This window comes from Thermobia domestica, chromosome 1 (genome assembly GCF_964235325.1).
Source record: "Thermobia domestica chromosome 1, izTheDome1.hap1.1, whole genome shotgun sequence".
Taxonomy (NCBI): domain Eukaryota; kingdom Metazoa; phylum Arthropoda; class Insecta; order Zygentoma; family Lepismatidae; genus Thermobia; species Thermobia domestica.
Genome location: NC_137454.1, coordinates 88,358,682 through 88,373,669, shown reverse-complemented (window position 1 = coordinate 88,373,669; position 14,988 = coordinate 88,358,682). Strand labels below are relative to the sequence as shown.

At 37.0% G+C, this 14,988-nt stretch overlaps 1 protein-coding gene across 3 annotated transcripts in view; it reads left to right on the top strand.

Annotated features, from left to right (window-relative positions):
• Rab5 (RAS oncogene family member Rab5) overlaps positions 1-14,988 on the top strand; it is a 50,165-nt gene that overhangs the window by 17,777 nt on the left and 17,400 nt on the right. For all 3 annotated transcript variants that reach the window (XM_081760647.1, XM_081760649.1, XM_081760652.1), the window contains exons 2-4: positions 2,719-2,887; positions 8,170-8,321; positions 14,061-14,277. In XM_081760647.1, coding sequence (XP_081616773.1) covers positions 2,725-2,887; positions 8,170-8,321; positions 14,061-14,277 — 532 coding nt within the window. In that variant the 5' untranslated portion in view covers positions 2,719-2,724. The remainder of the gene's footprint in view (positions 1-2,718; positions 2,888-8,169; positions 8,322-14,060; positions 14,278-14,988) is intronic.

The window sequence follows — 14,988 nt, the reverse complement described above, 5'->3', positions numbered from 1 at the left end:
TTAAAAACGACAGAAATATCGGTGGACCGCCGTGTGTAATCTATACGTTACTTCCATTACTTATTCAGTGACCCTCCAGCCCATCGAGAAAAGTTTACTTTGACAAAATATGCACAAAATTTCCTGTGAAGTTTTGCGGCGTCTACTAGTTAGAAATTTCCGCTTGTTTTCAGAGGGCATTGGAAAATTGGGACTATGTAATTAAATTTCTACAACAAGCAAAGCTGCCAAACACGAGACGTATAGAAACCCTGAAGAAGCCAGCAAGCTATCCATTTATTAAGTGCAAACTGACTTTCTGCAAGGTAGTAGCCATTGAATTGTGAGCCCTTCCTGTGTAGGTTTCAGACTTTAAGACCAATGGCCCCATTCGTCTTTGATCTATGTGTGGGAAAACGTACAGTATCTCATGATCCGATATGTGAAACCAGAATCGCGGAAACGTATAGATGCAGGGATATAAGTGTTGATGTGACAGAAGCAGAGAATCATATTGTGAGCAGAAATGTCAACATTGAATTTGCTGCCTGATGCTTTGTCGTACAGATGAAAACAAAGGCCAAGAAATAACAGAAATGGACCTTTTATATGTCGGCCGAGGCATTCTAATATCTACGATTGTCAAACTTCAACAGAGAATTTATTTAACAAAGCAGTTAAATTTTAGATCCTCAGGTAGTTCATCATTCACTCCATGTAGGTTAAGAAAAGTTCTCTCTTCTAGACGATCTTCAAATCTGACAGCTATAGATGATGTGCTTGCTGAAAATTCGGGGAAAGAATTCATCTCCTCAATCTGAACGTAGTAGAACTTCAAAAAGTGTTCTGACGCTGTAACGAACTAGGACTTGACGCTGCTTACAGGAAGTTTCTTGCTATCACTGAAGCAATTCAAACCTTTATGGAAGATAGCAAAAATTGGACTGTCATTCTCGCATGGAAATGCAACGCTTGAAAGAGATTTTTGCCAATAAATCACTCTTATTAGAAAATATGCATGAAAAGACTTGTAGCAGAAAAGCATATTCATAACCAGGTACAAAAGGCAGGAGGTATTTAACACCTCATCAGAAGATGCTGCTTTACGTGAAAGGCTCCAGAGACGCAAAGAAGAGTACTTGCACCACAAGGAAGAGATAGGGAAGCTGAGAAGAGAATGTTGGATGCACAACTGAGGGACTTAAGCAACAGATAACACATCTGAAAGTGGAAAGTGATGGAAAGGTGCTAGCCATTAATACCGAACTGAACGAGATAATAAAAAATCTTGACATAAATTGAAGTAACACTCTGGTGTGTTTGTGTGTGTGTGTGTGAGGGGGGAAGGGGGGTTGATCTCGACTTTGCGTTAATCATATTTTTGATTACAGTTTTCTAGCGCAAAGTCTAGAAACACTAAAACACGGATTTTAGATGGAATTTAAATATAAAATCTCATGTCAACTTGCAGGATTTATTCTCAGATAAGGGCATGCTATTATTAATTGCAAACCTATCCCTCTTACTCTTCCGCATGGAATTTCTGAAAAATTTTCCTTACTGTTTTCTAAAGTCACAAATTCTATATATTGTCTAGATTTCAAGTTTCTAGCTTAAGAAATTAGTCGTTGATTAGACAGGATTGTATTCTTATATAGGGATTGATTTACATCAGAGACAAAAATTCTCTGGCAGAGATTATTTATTATAGTCAGGCATCTTATTTATTGCTAAAGTCATAACATTTGCCTTTTATGGGAGATATCAAAGTATAGGGTGTCCAATAATCAGTACCTACAAAAGAAAATTCTAATATAATTACATGATTTCTTTAAACTGTTCAACTCTTATGTTGGACACACAGTTCAGAATGGAATCGGCACTATTAAAATTTTTATGAATTTCACATTCAGAAATTCCCTGACATGCATGAACCGTTCTTTAAGGTGAAGAATGGGCAAAATCATCACTTCGTAGATACAAGAGTCAGTCTTCCCCTACAGTTAAAACTCAAGTGAAGTGGGATCCTCACACGCTGTTTGCTTGTACCTGTAACAGAAGAAATGTAAATTAGGTTGTCTAGTGTGGGTACTGGCTTATGGAGCACCCTGTAGGATATCCAGTCATATATGTATTCGAACTGTGCAGTTAATATGTTCACTTTCTTGGTTCGTGAAAGCAAGGCTAATAGGGCATGAAAATTTCCAGTTAATGCTCTTTTAATATTTTTCTACCTCTTGTGTTTGATGAAGCGTACAGTGCAGTTGTTAATGTCTTTGTTAATTGTTATTTTGTGATACTTTATTCATTAGATTTTTTTTTTTCAAAGTTTTAATTAACATTTGTTATTTGAGACATTTATTTTACAAGGTGTTTCTTTATATTTAGTTGAATCCATTTACAGAGCATTTGGTGTCAACTTTATATCCTTTTTTTTTTTTTTTTTTTTTTTTTTTTTAATGCACTTCTATGAAGATAAGTATATTAGTCGAGCATATCAAGTGTATTATTGTATACCAAACTACTCATGTACCTTATGCATATAGTGTTTTCCATCAGTATGCCCACATTTGGTTCTGAAAGCATTAATGCCATTGTTCTCGCTTTCTCTCATGAGAGATGAACTATTATATGCTAATCACAAAGTGAATATATTTTTATTTTGGAATTCTTTAAAATGTGAATTTTAAGCTAGGATTCTACAGAACATTTAAACGCTCTGATTTTTCTTTTTTGCAGAACAATATGGCCACGCGGGGTGGGGCCCAGAGACCAAATGGTGCGCCACAGGGCAAAATTTGCCAATTCAAACTTGTTCTTTTAGGTGAATCCGCAGTTGGAAAATCCAGTTTAGTTTTGAGGTTTGTGAAAGGACAGTTTCACGAGTATCAAGAAAGTACGATTGGAGGTAAGCGATATGTACTGTTCTTTAGAAATCATTGGAGAATAAGTTAGTTGAAGCAGAAGGCATTTAGTGTACAAATTCGGTGGATTAAGGTAACTCCATTGTTAGAAATTTAGGATTTAATGGAAGTTGATGTTCATAGTTTTTATTGTGTTGTTGTTAAACTTGAAGCTGGTACTCAGTCTAAAATAGTATGAAATTTTACACGTGGCAGTGATTAATCCAGAATGCATGGTATGCTTTCTAAATACACGTTTCTAAGTTTTATTCTCTCAGGTTCACGGTTGATGGAATTTTCGCTATTTTTATATATAAATATATAAAAGTCCACGTAAAAAATCTACAAAAATATACTTCAAAACTTGTATTGAAATTAGAACCTTGATGTAATTATAATTACTTTCTGTAATCGTGCTGCGTAGTATATGCCTAATTTCTAAATTGGCTTAAAATATGTATTTATCACTAGTACAGAATATCATTGAAAACAAAAGGATTTGGGAATCATGGACAATGAATTTTGTTTGCGATCGATCAAATTCGCTGTAACAGTGTTCAACTGTAATCTATTATATGAAAATGAAAAGAATCTTGTTTGTGCTCGCATCACGGGAAAACGGTTAAACCGTTTAGAATGAATTTTTGGATGTAGTTATCACGTACCTCGAACTGGATTTTTTAATCATGTTACTTTGGTTAAAATGCGTATTTTATGGGGGGAGGGGAGCGACGGAGGGTCAAAATCTACTCGAAAAACATAGTATCTCACGATCTTGTCAAGTTAGAAAGATCCATTGAAAATAAGTGAACCTATGTCCAAGCTTTTTTGAGAATTTCTATTTTAAGGGGGAAGGGAAGCATTTTCTGTAATTTGAAAGCAATATTGCCTATTGTTTCTGATCGCATTACGGGAAAACTATTAAGTAGTTGGAAATGAATTTTCGAACATACAGTATTTACTGTGTACCCTGAACTGGGTTTTTATCATATTACTTTGATACAAGGGCGCATCCTATAGGAAGGGGTTAGTGAGAGTTCAAAATTCATGTAAAAAAAAAAAACAGTATGTCACGAGCCCACCAAATTAGGAAGATGAAATTCGGTATATAAAGTCTTCACTAAAAGTAAGTGGACATGTGGGTAATTTTCCATAATTCCTTTGCTCACATTGAAAGCGAGGTTGCATGTTGTTTGTGATCGCATCGGTGAAGCGGTTAAACACTTTGACTTGAAGTTTGGAGCATAGTTTATTATCATTATTTATTTGTGTTACTTTCGTAAAGGGCACATTGTAATAGAGGTGGGGTTCAAAATTACAGTATCGCATGAGCACGTCAAGTTAGGAAGATGAAATGCCGTATATAAACACCTCATAAAGGAATAAGATAATCCCTGTTTTGAAATTTTCAATTTTAAGGGAAGGAAGAGGGCATTTTCTACAATTTCTTCCTTCACATTTAAGTCGACGCTACATGTTGTTTGTGACCACGTCATAAGGAAATAGTTGAACAGTTTGAAATGAGTTTTTGAACATAGTACCTACCTCAAGCTGGGATTTTATCATGTAACTTTCCTTAAAGGGCGTATCCTAAGGGAGAAGGCTCAAAATTCATGCTAAAAGTAAAATAACATAGAATTCTTATTACTATCACAGTACAATTACTGTTTGTCACAAGCGCTCTTTAGTCGTTAAATCTACACTAGAAAGCACATTGGTAACGGAAAATGAGAAAAAATCCATTTGCAACATTTCAGTTCTTAAAAACATAAAAACTTTTTATTTTAGAAAAACAACATCCATTCAATGAAGCCGTCTTTTGTCTCTGGCTCCTGAATTTACGGTACTATCTCAGTATTTGCCTGGCGTATTATGAGAGAAACTAAAATGATCTTCAGTCAAAACGGCTGGCTCAGTGATTTGAATCTAAATGTAGGAGGGATTTTTCCTATTGTGTATTACGTAAAATTATCCACCTTTTTGTTACTCTAGAAAATTATGTACTTTCTTTCTAGAAATCGAAATATAAGCGAGCGTCAATGGTGCAAAGTGTGTCCCTCGAAACGCGGATGAGGTTTCACGGATTACTTGTACGGCATTTCTTTCTTCCTTTTTTGTTATTTTTAAATGTAGTTGAATGTATCTTGATTATACACTAGGGCTAAGAGAAACTATGATGAAGTGGGATGATAATGGTGGCATGACAAGTGCGAGGAAACGGAAAAACCCGAGAAAACCCATGCACATGGTTTGTCCACCACAAAGCGCTCTTGGCGGGAGCTGTTATCGAATTAGGAACCCGCGCTAGAGGTGAACCACTGCAGCCGTACAATAGAACATGAATGTTTAAGTGTTATTTTAAGCAGGAATATAGCTTTAAATACGTAGAAAATTTAATAAAACTCAGTTTTGCCCAATAAGATTTTTGTAAACAGAATTTTTCAAAACCCTGTTCTGGTTCTTCCTGTTTTATAAGTTCTTAATTGTTTTCCTGGGTTTTAATTAATGATGATTCACTGATTTGTATTTTGTTTACAATATTGTGCAATTTCTTCTAACACAGCGAACTCTCCCAGCTACAAACATGGGGAAATTCGATTTATATAATTTGTGACTCACATGGTGCGTTCTATTGCAAATCTATTTTGCTGTTTTAGGGAGTACTTCTTTTTTATGTTTGATCATTTTATCGGTAGTGCAGCTTTTGTAGAGGAATATAGAGTTTTTACATATTAAAAACCATTGTCAGAAATATTTATCATCAGTTTATTTTTTTTAGTATTGCCAGTTTGAAAATAGATTTACATGAAAATTACTAATAATTGAAATGGAGTCCGTGGTTTGATCTCAGGCCATGTGAGTTTATAGTGGACAACATCGTGACCGTGGATTTTCTCGAGGTTCTTCCGTTAACTCCTATGTTCTCATTCCATCAGTTCTTTCATATTCATTCACTTTTATTAATCATCGTATAATTTCAATCACTTGATTTTCTTCACGGAAACCAGATGAGTTTTTTTTTTTTAAAGACATTGTCGTAAATCATGAAGTTTAGGGACACTTCCTACTACTACAGATAAAATTTATTTGTTAATCATGTGAATTGGTAAGTAATTGCATACATCCCTGTACGCAGTATCAGATACTTTCGCAGTTGTTAGTTGCGAAGATATATGTATACTAAGACGGAATAGTTTTAGACCAAACCCTTGTATTTCCGCCTTTTGATCATTACGTGTTATACGAAATGACTTAGTTTCACATATGCTTTCATGTGGCTGTCAGAATTATTTCGTATATAATGGGGACCATAATTCCTTTTGAGTTAAAATTTCGGGGGGAGGAGGGGAAAGTCCCATGCATGAATATGGTATTTATAGTGGCAAACTCGATCTACGAGGGATGATCACTAAAAAAGGTTACAAAGCCTATTACCGGTATGACTTAGATCTGATATAGCAGGAAGATCAAAACACCTGATGATAGAGAGCTCTCAACATCTGTTTTTTGTTCATGCACTTGTCACGGCGGTAGACAGTTTTCCATACTGGTTGCACAGAAATCCGCTTCAGGTTCTCGTAGTCTCATAAGGTAGCAGTTTTGATGTAATCATAGGTCAAATAATGATGGCCAGCTATTTTCTGCTTTAGAGCAGGGGAATGCTTCAGTCGTTTCCAGCATAAACACTGAATACACTCAACAAGTTTTTTCCTTCTTTGCGCTGCATGTGGTCTTGCGTTATCATCCAGAAGAATTACACTACGGCGGAGGAGACCGAGGGCTATTTCTCAGAACGACTCTGTAGTTCTGAGACTAATAAAACATCTCTGAAGCGAATTAATAAATAAACACCAGCAGTTACAAGGGTAGAAGAATAAACCAATGCAGATGCTGAGTTCGAACGATAGACACTAAAATAGACAATCCCAAACTACCTTCACAGACTCTAAAAGTTAAAAATAATAAACAAAAATAACTTTCAACATATAAACTTAATATGCTTTTTACAAGTCGTAAAATTTCTTGAAGTAGAAATACTACAATAATAGTAGAAACAATTTCTAAATAGTAATGCCGATACCTCTAATTTGCCATGATTTTGTGGAATATATTTGATTTTGAAAAGCTTTACAAGACTTGTAGTTTTGAAAAATAGACTCGGGACGTTTTCATCTGATGGCATCCCACAACTTCAGAAATGTCCTGAAATACTTTTCAACGTTTACATTTCCCTGTTCCACATAATAGATTAATAGCATACCGAATGTGTCCCAGAATACAGTGCATAAAACTTTCCTGATTGAAACAACCACTTTGAATTCCTTCTTCCGTGCTTCCATTCCATAGATGTGTTCTTCCTTGATGGAGTGAATAGATTCAATATTGTTTTATCACCCCTCTTTACCCGGTGAAGAAAATTGTTCTCCCGCTGTAACGCTGTAGGATATTTAGTTATCTTTAATTCTTGGATAGTGCCGTGGTACCCATTTCGCAGACTTCCTTAAGAACATTAGCCACATTGTTCTGCACAACACCATACGGTAGTCTCAGCCCAACTAATATTGACCGTAATGTTGATCTGTCCATATGACTGCATTCATCCACAGTTCGTCAGTTGTTGGTACTGGGTCTGCTGCTCTGTTCAGAGTTTTCATTAAGAATACTGATCCGTCCTTTGAAGACACAACACCATTTCGCTACGTGTTGCCTTGAAATTGAGTCCTTGCCATAAACTTCTACAATCTGCCTATGAATGTCAGCAGGTGAAGTGTTCTGGCCGACAGGAATCCCATTACTGGCCTTGCTTTTGCTCTTGACCAAGAAGTCAGTTCTAAATGCCTGCTCCTTGAGTATACATAGTCAGAATCCGATGACCTTAAACGTGCTATGAAAAAAACATGGTATTAATTTGCAAATAAATTTTCGTTAAGTTACAATGATTAACACAGAAGTTGTATGGTTTGTGATCTTATTTTCCAATCATTCCTCGTATTTCAGTTGAATGTACATTGCACATTATTGTGTTTCCAGTCTCGTCTAACTCCCATTACACGTTCACTAATTTTAACAAAATTGTCTGACAAATCAAATGAAACTGTTCTTTTAGCAATCAGTGCACATGTCCAACAGACCATGGGAGTCACAGGTAACATGAATTTGGTAGTTCTGTTGCATATTCCTTTAAATTTCGTTCACTTAAGTGATATAAGCTTTAAAGTGTAAATAGTATTAAGATAAGCATTATAAAAGTTTCATTAACATTAATTAATTAATTTTTTATTTCCAGCTGCGTTTCTTACACAGACTGTCTGTTTAGATGATACTACAGTGAAATTTGAAATTTGGGACACTGCGGGACAAGAAAGGTACCATAGCCTTGCTCCTATGTATTATAGAGGTGCCCAGGCTGCAATTGTGGTTTATGACATCACGAATCAGGTTTAGTAGTTTTTTTTTTTCCTTACAACTCATATAATTTGTCTTTAAGCGTATGAAATTATATAGAATGATTCACGTGTATTACCAGAAAATAGTGAGAATATTTTCACACAACACTAAAAATAGTACATTATAATAACTTCCGACCGTAGATCGCAGTGTCGGGAATCGCAAAAGGTGTGTTCATCTTTACAGTAGGAAAGTCTTCTTCCTGCCGAATATTGGACAGATTTAATCGAGTTTAAGGTTCTAGCACTACTACAATAGAGTGCAGGATATTTCAAAGAATCAAGTTTTCTTAACGAAGGTGTGAAGTTTTGAGGTCTTCAGTAAACGATTTAGGGACATTGGGAAAACTTTTCACAGTTTTGGATGAGGTGGTAAGTGTGGAGTAAGCGGAAAACTGACCGTAGTCATCATACATAAAAGTTTGTAAAGAAGAATCTCATCAAATTAACTTTGTCTTTCTAGATCCAAACAACACTTATAAAGATACGGATGTCATTTGTGACCGGAACAGGTCTCGGAATTATGTACATATCGGACTCACCAATCATATGCAATAACTTCAAGAATTTTCATCTATTTCATTAAACGTTATCGTATCCCCTGACATATCGAGGAACTTGTGTTCCACCATGGCGACTCTCGACTATTCCCAACTCTCGCTCAGCACTCTCCCCTAACGGCCAGCATTATCTAAAACCAATTCAATCTTGCAAAAATCTCCGAAAACAGTAAACCCAATGCCATAAAATTCCTCTATTTGCAATTTTCTAATTCAAAGCTACCACCCTCATTCGTGCTTATCGCTTATCCCACACTTCATCGTTTTCCCAATGTCTCTAAATCGTGTACTGAAGACCTCAAAACTTCACATTTTCGTTATGAAAACTAATTCTTCGGATCCTGCACTCTACCGCAGTAGTGCTAGAACCTTAGATTCAGGTGCCTTTTGAATAGGATGACATTTGACTGGCTCTTCAAGTATTCTGAATTAATGTATTTTCGAAAGTTAAGTTCTTCGGGGTTAGTGAGAATTGAGCGGTCGGATTAGGAACTTGGTGCATTTTTTGGACTTCGGGGTATATTTAGGAATCCTTTAATGGTACGTAGGGCATTTGTAAATGAAATATTGGTGTATAATGAAGTAACCTTACAGACTTGATTGACATTTGACGCCAGGAACTCAGCAAAGGAGCGAATAAGGATAAGAAACTGTTTATTACATTGAGGAAAAGTATGGACGAGGGCTTAGTTGTGGTATTTGAGGAGAGCTGAGGTGGGTTCGGTGAGACTACGACTACTGGACAACGAACATTTTTTATTTACAAAGTTCGAAGATTTTAGGTATAAAATGTGAAGCTAACTGGTGATCGTAGAATAAGATTTGAGGTAGATCTTCATGAGGATTGTTCTGGTAGATACGACTGAATTTTAGAGGAAATCAATTCTGTATTAAATATGCAAATGATAGTTACATCTATAGTAATGAAGTGGGTCGCTACACCTCAGCACTATTTCATTTGGAACTTGCAGAGCAACATTTCACATAGTGCTTACCGTGAAATAATGAAGTTTTGGAATATTGGTATATTTTCTGGAATACGATATCACGTATCCCCTAACTTCATAAATACCTGCTTGAATGAAGGGCACTTGGAAGCGAAAAGGCCAACTTCCATATTTTTCCGACTATGATTTAATTCGATAGTGCGGGAAATTCAGTCATTCAAACCAACATAAAATATGTAGAATAATTCAGAAATATAGTTTCAGCAAATAGATGTATCGTGTTGTTGATCTTTACGGAAAACTGGTTCTGTGAATCCAGAGAGGTGAACATGATGTTTGCAAAGTTTTGACCAAATCAAATGTGAATAGCAAGCACTGAGGGTGGTTGTAGGATAACTTATCAATATAGGTGCAGGGTAGATGACACAAGTGTACATGCAACACTCAGCTGTCTTGGAATCACTTTGAATTTTACACCTGGAAACAAGATTATGTGGTTCATTTCAGTTGTTTCGATCTAGAAAACTAGTTAAATTAGCGATGAGTGTTGTGGTGTGCTGATTAAATCGTCAGCATAAAGTTTTCAGAGCTTCTTGTCAGGGGGCTTGTAACCTGAAATCGGTTGTACATTCTGCAAAAATTCCTTATGTAAACCTCATGGAACAACTGCTTATTATAAGGCTTGTAACTGTAACGCTAATGATGTCCGTGCAAATTTCATTAAATTTATGCGAGAAAGTCTGTAACAGAGTTTGCGAAACCAGTTTTATCAATGACTTTCTCTGCAATTCTAACTATAAAACATGTGACCCTGTTTTCGTGAAAAATTCAGACGAAAATGATCACCTTGTTTAGCAGTTGACCATAATCTCTACATCCATTCATATATGTGATGTCTACTGTACAACCACTCCAGTGCGTAGTGTTCAAGTAAATGGCTTAGTTCAGATTTAAGGAACACTCACCACATTTCCTTACTCTTATTTATCTGACTCTAAGTAGCCAGTCTCAAGATTATTAATGAAAACACTCGTTTCTAGTTTTATTTTGGTACGGTACTTCTCAGTGAACTTTATATGTATCAGTAGCATATATGATCAGTAGTTTCTCACCGTTGCGATAATGAAGTTTCAAAGTATCCAGTATTGGAGCACTTAAGTTTGTACTTTTTTCAGTGTTTAATCAAAAAACTGTAAAGTAGCTGCTGATTTCAGTAAATTTCCGTTGTGCTTAATTTGAACTTCATAAGACAATTAAAATTTCGTATACTTTTAGAGATGTTATTGATATTTGAAAAGTCCAATGAAGAAGTTGTGAGGATAATCTTTGACCAAAACTGAAATAGCAACACTTTTAATTAGTTTAGGCATGTCGAGATCGCAGAAACATTGAGATCCCGCAGATATTTGCGTAAAAAATATATAAATACTGGTCAATTCACCTAAAATGGCCAAAGTTTGTGCGCTTACCTGCTCACGGCAATCCCTTTCTCCACCAACTATTGTGCTCGATGTGGCCACGAGCCTGGACTATCGCCCTGCAACGCAGTTTTCACTGAAGCAGTGCGCGTCGAAGGTGTGTGAGAGGAATTGTAGACCACATCGCTTAACAAGCTTTCCAGAACCCCGCTATGGTGGTGGGACGCCTTCGCGCGAGGCCTTGTTTCAGAAGTCCATCGGCGACGCATCTGTGACTTCACAGATATGGACAAGAAGGGTATAACAGACACACCAGTCTTTGTAGCCATACGCCAATAATACGCCACAGAACTGCGAGCAGTGTGACTTGATGCTTTGTTCATATGAATCCACACCTTCCGGGTGTCCCTGCCGTACAACAGTGGGATGTGTGTTGTGTATAAGGGTTCCATGATGTTCATTTGAAAGTAGGCCGCATTCACCTTGGCCTTCGAATCCACACGATGCATTGGCAACTTCCCACGGGCGTAGAAACCTGCCACCACCATGAAGCCTTTCGAAAACTTCTCGCGACATTCACGGCGAACTCGTCCCGGCACTTCGCATCATGTGGTGAATAAAAAATGGCCCTGGGCTTATTGGTGTCATGAAAGTAGATCCAGGCTTCATCCAGAGTGACAACCCACTGCCATTTGTCACCTGAGAGGTACTGTTCCTACAACTTTTTTGCGTTCGTAAATCTGTCTTGAGTGTGCCTTGGTGATAACTTATGCCCCATGGCCTTATGATTTTTTACAGTCCCAAATAGTCCTTTGATGTGCTCTGTAATATTTTGCATGAAGTGGCAAGGGTGCTTTGGGTGGGTGGGTGCTCCTTTACACTGATGCCTTAATGTTTCTCACAACGCGTGGTGTCCTGGGTGGACATGCCCGTTTCCTTTTCACTCTCACGACTTGATCTTGATATTTAGGGCCGGTACTTTTACAACACTGGCTTAGCCTTGCTACTGTATACCTGCTGATATTGTTGCCCCTTGCCGCACACATTTTCACAATCACTGACGCACTGAATTGTGCTTCGGAAAGTGCACATATGTACCCTTCTCAATAAGGTGTCACTTTAACAGACATAATAGCTGTTCACTGCAACTTCCACACAGCGTTGTACGTGACTTGACTACTGGATTCACGGGCTACCGACTTCTGGTTCCTTCTCTTACGCTGTGCTCGTCACCAGCTCTGTAAAATTGACCACCTTCGGTGAATTGATCTTTTGTAGAACGGACTTGAACAGAACATTTAATTTCGAAGTGAAGTTTTATTATTTTTCGGAAAGAGTATTTGTTCTCGAACTTTTCATTTGTTGTGAAATAAAAGAACGTTTTCATTGCTCTGATATCCAACAAACAAGAAAAAGTGTTACATAGAATGAGGAAGTTCCAAGGATTAATAGCAATGAAAGTTTTCGAATGCCTTGATCTACAGAGTTCGAAGATTTTAGGTATAAAATGTGTAAGTTAACTGGCGTTGGTAGAATAAGATATGAGGTGGACTTCATGTGAACTGTTTCTACTAGATAAGACTAGATTTTTGGAGGAAATGATCAATTTTATATATATTGTCGATGTATTGACTGGTCGCCGCAGTGATTGGTCGCCCACTATGAAGAGCGTTTCGGACATTGAAAATTCCAAACGAGAGCGATCTTTGGCTGTTGTTCTTGATAATTATCTTGCTCATAAACAGCACAAATTTCTTAACGGGTCTGCGCAGCATTTGTGCCTTTATTGAAATAATGTGTAAAATGTAACACAATTTTGCCGAAAGTTCGTTCTTCACGCCCAATACATTACATATGATAACAATTCAACACTTTCTCCACATCGAGTAGCTTCAACTGTCAAGTGTCAAATGACGTTAGGCTTGATACCCTGAGATTTGGAACAGTAATGGCATCTCATGCTAAAAAGTCTCAATAGTTTTTAGACTACCTGATATTTGCAACTACAATAGAGTATCGGCAATTCATCCAGTGTTCGGTATAAACCGAGCTACCGACAGATGAGCCAGACGTGAACAAACAGCAATTAGCAGTTTTGCATGTAGTCCAGTAATTTAGGGATGTTTCCTTCATCTTGATCTCTCCAGACGAATTCTGGATGTTTGTACTACTCGCTGTGTAGTGGCCAGCATACACATCTTTGCTGCACGGGATTCCGAGCACTATTCCCGGTTGGACAGCCTTGAAAAAGTTTAACGCATTACAATGGAATCCAGTTTTAAACTGTAGCTCTGCGTCTCATATTGCCTCGGTGCTAAAAATGGACTTTAAACTTCAATAAACGAACAAACAAATCTTGAATACTGTGAATTTTGAAAACTAGTGCGTAGAGATAGAAGGCCAGGGCGACGTGAAACTGCAAAAAACATTGCTCCAAAACAGTGTGTGTGTCAAACACCAAGCTAGTGAATTTCATTGACACAATCAGTTTTCTGGACGGTATGGTATTGTAGTGCAATGTTATGTGCCAAATTGGGGTAGACTAAAAGAGCAAGTGTAAGCCTACATTATGTACATCGTAATGATAGGTTGATTTAAACTACATGTAATTTATATTATATAATGTGTTCTGTGGGTAATTCGAGATAGCCTCGGTCTGGTTCAACTCAAGTTACCGATACTGTGCTATTGATTTAACTACCTATAAGACATACTTTCTTCAGTTCATTTCCTGTGGCTAATAGTATATATAATAAACAAAGTAGCAAAGTTAATAAAGTAATATTAATCTATTTTAATATTTTAGGACACATTTGGACGAGCCAAGACGTGGGTAAAGGAACTTCAGAGACAGGCTTCTCCCAATATTGTCATAGCATTAGCTGGTAATAAGGCTGACTTAGCAAATAAGCGAATGGTAGAATATGAAGAGGCTCAAGCGTATGCTGAAGAAAATGGCCTTCTCTTTATGGAAACTTCAGCGAAAACAGCTATGAATGTAAATGATATATTTTTGGCAATAGGTGGGTTACATGTTAAACAAAAGTTATACTGTTCATATTGCCATGTGTGATTTAGTACTTGTGTGTAGTTATTTTATTTAGTTGTGTGACGGTAGAGCGGAATGGTGGTTTAGTTGAAAGAATAGTGTGCCCTACGTGACGAATTGGCTGACGCACGTTTTTTGTTCGTGTGGTTCCCGATTCAATCTTCGATAAGGATATTACAGAGCTTGAAATAAAATCTCGAGTAATGATTCAGATTTCACTTTTAGAAGTAGGCTCAGTGTTTGTGTTCTTGATACTGAAAAGGATGTTTCATTTAATCAACTAAATCAAAAATGTTTGTTTATCGACAATGTGTGGGTACATTCAGGTATCTAGAATCAACATTAACAGACCAAAACCATATCCACGAAGGTATTACATGTCGACTGAAAGCAGAGAATTGAAGTTATTCAGTCCAGTCTCTTAACTAGCGAATTCTCTCGGAAAAATTTGGAATCTAAAATATGCCTACTATGTTCTGTATTTGCTGAATGTGATCGCTTACTTTTAGAGAAAAATGCAGACTGAAAATATTTGAAAATAAAATTCAGAAGCGAATATTCGGACCCAGGAGGGGAGGGCATGATAAATGGCGGAAAATGCGTAGCGAAGAACTGCATAATTTATACTGTTTACGTAAGATAAGTTAGGATCATTCAGTCCAGAAGGCTCAGGTGGGTAGATCAT